The sequence below is a fragment of the Prosopis cineraria genome, unplaced genomic scaffold (assembly GCF_029017545.1).
Source record: "Prosopis cineraria cultivar Desert tree isolate PC_DT_omini unplaced genomic scaffold, ASM2901754v1 PC5, whole genome shotgun sequence".
Taxonomy (NCBI): Eukaryota; Viridiplantae; Streptophyta; class Magnoliopsida; order Fabales; family Fabaceae; genus Prosopis; species Prosopis cineraria.
This window is the reverse complement of record NW_026555336.1, coordinates 20,096,289-20,104,697: the sequence shown is the minus strand read 5'-3', so window position 1 is coordinate 20,104,697 and position 8,409 is coordinate 20,096,289. Positions and strand designations below refer to the sequence as shown.

At 33.3% G+C, this 8,409-nt stretch overlaps 1 protein-coding gene across 1 annotated transcript; it reads right to left on the bottom strand.

Annotated features, from left to right (window-relative positions):
* Nucleotides 1–1,414: 1,414 nt before the first annotated feature.
* LOC129310387 (uncharacterized) lies at nt 1,415–4,584 on the bottom strand. The gene is made up of 2 exons (XM_054952207.1): nt 3,870–4,584; nt 1,415–1,829 (listed from the first exon to the last, which is right to left on the bottom strand). The coding sequence occupies exons 1-2, from the start codon at nt 4,375–4,377 to the stop codon at nt 1,819–1,821; spliced, it is 519 nt and encodes a 172-aa protein (XP_054808182.1). The 5' UTR covers nt 4,378–4,584; the 3' UTR covers nt 1,415–1,818.
* Between the last annotated feature and the right edge of the window lie 3,825 nt (nt 4,585–8,409).

Sequence of the window (8,409 nt, the reverse complement as noted above, 5' to 3'; positions counted from 1 at the left end):
TTTATCAACCCATAGTCACTACCCATTTATACCCAATGAGCTCTTTAGGTTCTATTAATACATATTATCACTAATAACACCTTAAACTATCATTAAGGTACATAAACCTCTCCCAACTACCATATTTATATCAATTTTTGGATATTAAATGCTCCTATAGACCAACTACTTTCAAAATCATTAATATGGTGTTCTAATACCTTAAACAACTTAATTATACTCATTTTAACCAATGAAATCGGACCCATAATCCGATGGACCAAAATCCATCTCCTAACTCAAACCTTACCATAACTCATCATAAATGAGGGAGACACTAGTACAAAATATGAAAATTTAAGGAGCACTTTTTACATCGATTGAAAGGCAAATGAGTAGAAGTTAAGGCGATGACCATTTTGTAATTTTGCAACGCTGATAGGAAATTAGTCGCTTATCCTCAAAATTACACTAAAGCTAACCCTAATGCAATATAGGGCCAACCCTAGGTCATCTCCCAAGGAATGGTTTTAAGTCTAATTGAAAGTTATCTAGTGAAATAAATCAACCAAAGTTTGTAGGAATTTAGTTACCTAGCTAATTATCTAAACTAATTACCTAATGTGCAAGTAATTAAAATGCTAGTGAAAGTGAGTGAAATGAACTTCCCTTTTCACAATAATGGAACCCTAGAGATTAGTTGATTTTGGACTCATTATCTTCTCATGATTAGGCTAAGTTTAGCTTCCCTTTCCTCTTGACTAAAGCTGTCATGACTTAAGAAAATTATCCTAAGCCAATTAACCTAATTAGCTAACCTCCCTAGGTCTTAGATTAAAGTCCCTAGTTCAATTAACCAATTGGTGAAGACATTAGCCAAGTGATTCACTCAAAATCCTCTCTCAACAGCCATGGTCAAACACATAAATTGAGCAACCACAAGATTATGTCAAGCTACTCAACAACACAAGCATTAACACCACAAGATTATGCAATATTAACACAAGAAATTCACTAATTGAAAAACACAAGATTATGTGCCAAACAAAGAGTGGCAAAATTCAGTCATGGCTGTCCAAGGAAGAAATTAAATGAAACAATCCTCTCTCTTTACATCAACATCAAATTCAAATTAGAATTTATAAGCTAAGATGATTAAACCCTAGATTAAGGAATCTAACCATCTAGTAAAAAGAGAAGAGGATAGGAAACAAAAGAACTTAGCCAATTTGAAGCTCAAGACTCATCCTCCATCTTCATCTCTCTAGGATTCCACAAAGAAACTTAGCCAATCTTCATCTTCAAGAACCCTAGTGATTGCTTGTGAAGGCCAAACTCCATAGCTCTTGAATGATGGAAATGAGCTTCAATCCTTGTGAAAATGGAAGGGATGGAACGAAAATGAAGAGAAGAAGAATGGTATGAGTTTTGTGGAGGTTTGGTGGCTGAAAATGGAGGTTAGGGTGCTGGAAAATGAAGAACAAAAGAGAGAAAATGAAGAACACTATGAACAAGAGAGAGAGAATGTGGAAGATGAATGAGATATGTGTTGGATCCCATTTGAGGCTTAAAATGGCGTGCTCCTTGGTGTCTCCCATCAGCTGAAGCTTAATTAAAATAAGGAAAAAGAAATTAAAATGTAAATGGGAGCCTTGTCACACTTGCAAGGTGGCAACTTCCTATTGGTTTGTAGATGATTCCAATGTGTGCCTAATTTCCCATGTGTCATCCACATCATTTTAGCTGATTTAACCTCTCAAAATAATCATAATTCACGTGCAAACCATCAGCCATTGACCTCAAGGAGTGTTGACCTCAATTGCCCAATTGATGCACAAGTCACATGCCACCTATGTCACATAAATCACATAATTCAATTAAATAGCATATGATATAATAAAATCTAATTCATGTCCAGAATTAAATTCATATTTAGAAGGGAGAATTTATTAAATTAACCAAGTTTCAGGCTGCACAAAATTATATAAAAATTTTCACACAAAGGCAAACCAAAAACTAGGACAAACTAAGACACTTAAGAAAGTGTTGACTTTTTTATTTAATTACTCCCAAACTAAAATGAATTTAAAAATATAATTTCACCATTCATCAACTGGACATAAAATGCACTTTGTCAATTTTTCTTGTACATTTTCTCAAAAGTTCATTTTTTGGACCAAAATGCCCCTAGTGCACTGATCTTAGAAACTTAGGCAAAGTTCCAAATCTAATGCAATGTGTGCACTTGAAGGTGATAAATAATTAATAAAATGGTCCTAATTGACAAATAAAAGTGGGTAACAAATGTGTTCTATCAATTCCCCACACTTAGCTTTTGCACTCCGGGCAAAATCAAGTGAAAAAGGTCCCAAAGAAACTATAAGACAAAGAAATAAGAGAAAACATTGTTTCAAGTCACTAAAATACTAGCTCATGAACTTCTACAAATTATCAATCAATGTGGCAATAATTACGAAAGAATTATGCACATCACAAAACAAACCGTTACCAAGAATCAATGTCAAAGAGTAAGCCTCTCTAGGTTAAGTGTTTGCTCTCATCACTCAAAGTGTATAAGGTATTAAATTTCACTCAAAATTTCTTAGGATAAACCCTACTATGAATTTGTAACCCTTCTACATCTCCATCACTAAATAGCACTTGCAATCAAGAATCAAATGGACTTTATTAGGTTGTGATATAGGTAATGAAAGGATGTCTAAGAAATGCATGTATATAAAAAAATAGGGTTAGCATCAAAATAATGCTAAATCAAGATATATCCCCTTAATATGCAAAGCATAACCTAACTCAATTGAGTGAACACCTTAACACAATGAGGATGGAAAGAAATGATAAGAAATAATAAAACAAATGGAATGGATGAGCTAGGCAACTTTTTATTTTTATTTTTATTTTTTTCTTTCTTTTCTTTTTTTTTTCTTCTTCTTTTTTTTTTTTTCTAGCAACTTTATTTCTTTTCTTTTTGACTATTTTTTTTTTCAAATCTATCTTTGTTGTTTTTTTTTTTTGGTTGCCCCTAACTCTTTGAAAACAATGGAAGTAATGGATAGAGAAATGATAATAAGCATCCACTCATTTGATCTAGGACATGCAATGAATATTAAAAAGACATATAAAAGTGTAACATGCATTCCTTGGGGAAAAATAGGGTGAATATTTTTTTTTTAAGAATCAAACCAAAGGCTCAAAGTGGCTAACAAAGGATAATAAATAATAATAGGTTGGCTATTTGGCTCTTGGCTATTTTTTATGAATGCCATCTCTCATCTCCTATCAAACAAGTGCAAGATATATGGTCTTAATTAAGAAGTGAAACAAATTCTAGAGGGTAACATCACTAAGGAATTAATCACACATGAGTGTTTAGCCTCTTCCATGAAAGGGTAATATGCCACTCTAATCCATTAATTCAAGGTAAAAGAATGTTCACTTCACACCTATTCAATCCTAAAAATTACCACATCTCAAGAATCAAAATATCCATTCAAGAGCTAGGTAATTAAGTAACCTCAAACAAAACAAAACAAAGCAATTTTTTTTATTTTTTTAATAAATTTTTTTTTTGCAAAACCAAACAAACAAAACAAAATGTTTATTTCTCTCCCCCACACTTAAATCATGCATTGTCCTCAATGTATGTATAGACTAGTGATAAAATAAGGTGAGATCAATAATGAATGCATAACAAAAGTGTGGTCCAGAAATTTTTTTTTTCAAACTAAAACACAAAACAAAGAAGTCAAATAAAGCAAATAAACTCTAACTTTCCTACTAGGTTCATCTCCCCCACACTTGCAATTTACTCAATCAACAAATCAAAGCATAAAGCAAAGTAAAGTAAAAAGAAAGGGTGAAGAAGATACAACCTAGTTTAAATCTCCACAAGCTCTTGAAGTTGAAATTTTCATCTTTGAGGAGTAACATGAAGCTACTCATTATCATCTTCATTCCAAGCATCTTAGGTGGAGGCTCAAGATCAATTTGTAATGGCTCCAAGATGTATGGTGTAGAATCTTTCATAACTTTATGTGGTTGATCATCTTCATGGTTAGCCAAGGTCTCTTCCATTGCAATGATAAATCCTCTAAGTACATGGGGGTTCTTGGCCATATCATCATTTAGACCTATAAAATCAACAAAGAACCCTTCCTCAAGCATATTGGGTTCTAAAGAAGTGCACTCATGATTAATTTCACTCAAACATACATCATCAATTATTTTATCAAGTAAATGATTGCTACTATTTTCAAGCACAAATGAATTAATTTCTAAACAAATAGGGCATGGAGAATCATGTGAACAATCACAAGTGAATAGGAAATTAGAACAAGTACTATGAAACAAAGCCAACTCATCATCAAAATCATCAAGCATTAAATCAATATTATTCTCATTACTATTTGGCTTTGTAAAATCAATTCCTTGATTTTCAACCTCCTTGTCATCTTGAGTTATTTTCAATTCCTTGTTCAAATCCTTAGTAGGAGCTACAGCCTTTTCAAGTTGAGCAAGTTCCTCTTTGAAATCAAGAGATGGTTTGGCTACATTGCCTTGTTCACCTACAAAAGAAGGTAAACAACCTTTCTCAAGCACATCATGTTAGAAGAAACAAGTGCATGTGCACTATTAACATATCACAAGAAGGAATTGGAATTTCAAGCATACAAGATACATCATCGCCACCATCAACATCCATTTCATTTTCTTTATTCAAGCTAAGTGAAGAGTCAACACTTTCAATGATATTTGAATTTAAATCAAGAGAATTATCATGTGAACTCAAAGTGTTTTTCTCCCAAGGGTATACTTTTTCACAATATGATTCATGCTCAAACATCCAAGGTGATTCAACTATAATTTCTTCATCTACGTCATCATCATTTAAATCATTATGCTCATCATTAGATAAAGTCAAATGTGAAGAAGAATCAACCTCAATAGGAATAGGAGAAATTACCTCTTGAAGTAAGGGTTGGATTGACTCCTTCTCTTTTGGAGATTGAGTGGCTTGAGGTGTATTTATATTCTCAATAGCTTCATGAGCAACTTTTTGTGTGTCTTCAACTTGAAACATGTAATTTCTCTCTTGTGAGGCTTGGGCTACTCCATGTGGTTCACAATATCCTTTTAGAATAGGACAATCATAATAGAAGTGGGAGATAGCCTCACAATGCACACAATAAAATTTACCCCTTTGTGCATATAATTTTTCTAGATGCTCAATGTCAATGGATGGTGTACGCTCAACATGAGTGCTTAGATTGGATTCAAAACTCATGGGATTGAAAAATTCATAATTGTGACTTGGATGGAAATGATCATGATATGGGGGTGGATAATCAAAGTTATATTGTTGAAATTGATTATGGAAATGGGATGTATGGTCAATGTTAAGCGCTGGAAATGGATGGGAATGGATGTCAAATGAATGATGGAATGAATCATGATCATGAAACCAAGCCATAAAATGCAATGAAATTTATATCCACAAGCAATGATTCAAATTCAAGCTCAAAATGATGGAAAGACCAAGGAAGCTCAAATGATATGCCCTTTGCAAGTGTATGAGTGGAAATGCAAGCAAACAAAAATCAAGAGAATTTTTTTTCTTTTTTTTCTATTAGAATTAAAAACAATAAAAAAAAAAAAAAAATCAAAAACAACACCAAACAAGTAGAAAGAGAGTTAGAAATGCTCAATCAAGAAGCTTTGACAATTCTGGAATTTGCACAGTAGGCTTTCTGGAGATAGTGAACTTGTGGATTTTTTAGCAGCCAATCCATATGAGAAATTCACCTGAAACTTTTATGAGATACACAAGAGATATTCAGAAAAATTATATAAAACTTTCAGATTACAAATCCCTCCCAATCGTTCCCAGAATTTTTCACAAGTTGGTCCACAGGTCTGGAGAAACAGGATTTCGTCCAGAAGACCTTCAGAGCTTCTAACAAACTTTCAAATAGGAAAATGGAAAAATTGAAGAAAATCCTAAACACAAGAAACAAATATAAGACAGTGATAAGAAAAATGAAACTCAAATCAATCAATTTGAACGCACAAAGAGGAAGATATGCTAACTCAAAGTTGAAACAGGGTTTTGGGATCCTCTGTAATGGCTCCCTGGACCTTGTTAGATTGTAAAATTTCCACAGGACACTTCCCACGTCCAAAATTGACCAAACCAATTTTAAAGTGAAGCTAAGATATAGAGCTTTCAATGAAATAAATTTCAAGTTCAAATTCCCTCAGACTCATTCCCAGTTAATTTTTCAATTTCAGACAGAGACACTAGAAACAGAGTATTTTCAGCTCTACACCAAACCAACGAAAAATTGCACTAATTTTTTTTTTCAAAACAGAATAAAAACACTCAAAACACACAAAAAACACTAAACAAAACACCAAACACAAATTTTTATAATTTTTCAAAAATTTTCCAGGAACACTAAAAATGTAAATTAGGTACTAAACAACCTTAGAATTAAACTTAAACCATTCCCCGGCAACGGCGCCAAAATTTTGATAGGAAATTAGTCGCTTATCCTCAAAATTACACTAAAGCTAACCCTAATGCAATATAGGGCCAACCCTAGGTCATCTCCCAAGGAATGGTTTTAAGTCTAATTGAAAGTTATCTAGTGAAATAAATCAACCAAAGTTTGTAGGAATTTAGTTATCTAGCTAATTATCTAAACTAATTACCTAATATGCAAGTAATTAAAATGCTAGTGAAAGTGAGTGAAATGAACTTCCCTTTTTACAATAATGGAACCCTAGAGATTAGTTGATTTTGGACTCATTATCTTCTCATGATTAGGCTAAGTTTAGCTTCCCTTTCCTCTTGACTAAAGCTGTCATGACTTAAGAAAATTATCCTAAGCCAATTAACCTAATTAGCTAACCTCCCTAGGTCTTAGATTAAAGTCCCTAGTTCAATTAACCAATTGGTGAAGACATTAGCCAAGTGATTCATTCAAAATCCTCTCTCAACAGCCATGGTCAAACACATAAATTGAGCAACCACAAGATTATGTCAAGCTACTCAACAACACAAGCATTAACACCACAAGATTATGCAATATTAACACAAGAAATTCACTAATTGAAAAACACAAGATTATGTGCCAAACAAAGAGTGGCAAAATTCAGTCATGGCTGTCCAAGGAAGAAATTAAATGAAACAATCCTCTCTCTTTACATCAACATCAAATTCAAATTAGAATTTATAAGCTAAGATGATTAACCCTAGATTAAGGAATCTAACCATCTAGTAAAAAGAGAAGAGGATAGGAAACAAAAGAACTTAGCCAATTTGAAGCTCAAGACTCATCCTCCATCTTCATCTCTCTAGGATTCCACAAAGAAACTTAGCCAATCTTCATCTTCAAGAACCCTAGTGATTGCTTGTGAAGGCCAAACTCCATAGCTCTTGAATGATGAAAATGAGCTTCAATCCTTGTGAAAATGGAAGGGATGGAACGAAAATGAAGAGAGGAGAAGAATGGTATGAGTTTTGTGGAGGTTTGGTGGCTGAAAATGGAGGTTAGGGTGCTGGAAAATGAAAGAACAAAAGAGAGAAAATGAAGAACACTATGAACAAGAGAGAGAGAATGTGGAAGATGAATGAGATATGTGTTGGATCCCATTTGAGGCTTAAAATGGCGTGCTCCTTGGTGTCTCCCATCAGCTGAAGCTTAATTAAAATAAGGAAAAAGAAATTAAAATGTAAATGGGAGCCTTGTCACACTTGCAAGGTGGCAACTTCCTATTGGTTTGTAGATGATTCCAATGTGTGCCTAATTTCCCATGTGTCATCCACATCATTTTAGCTGATTTAACCTCTCAAAATAATCATAATTCACGTGCAAACCATCAGCCATTGACCTCAAGGAGTGTTGACCTCAATTGCCCAATTGATGCACAAGTCACATGCCACCTATGTCACATAAATCACATAATTCAATTAAATAGCATATGATATAATAAAATCTAATTCATGTCCAGAATTAAATTCATATTTAGAAGGGGGGAATTTATTAAATTAACCAAGTTTCAGGCTGCACAAATTATATAAAAATTTTCACACAAAGGCAAACCAAAAACTAGGACAAACTAAGACACTTAAGAAAGTGTTGACTTTTTTATTTAATTACTCCCAAACTAAAATGAATTTTAAAATATAATTTCACCATTCATCAACTGGACATAAAATGCACTTTGTCAATTTTTCTTGTACATTTTCTCAAAAGTTCATTTTTGGACCAAAATGCCCCTAGTGCACTGATCTTAGAAACTTAGGCAAAGTTCCAAATCTAATGCAATGTGTGCACTTGAAGGTGATGATAAATAATTAATAAAATGGTCCTAATTGACAAATAAAAGTGGGTAAAAATGTGTTCTATC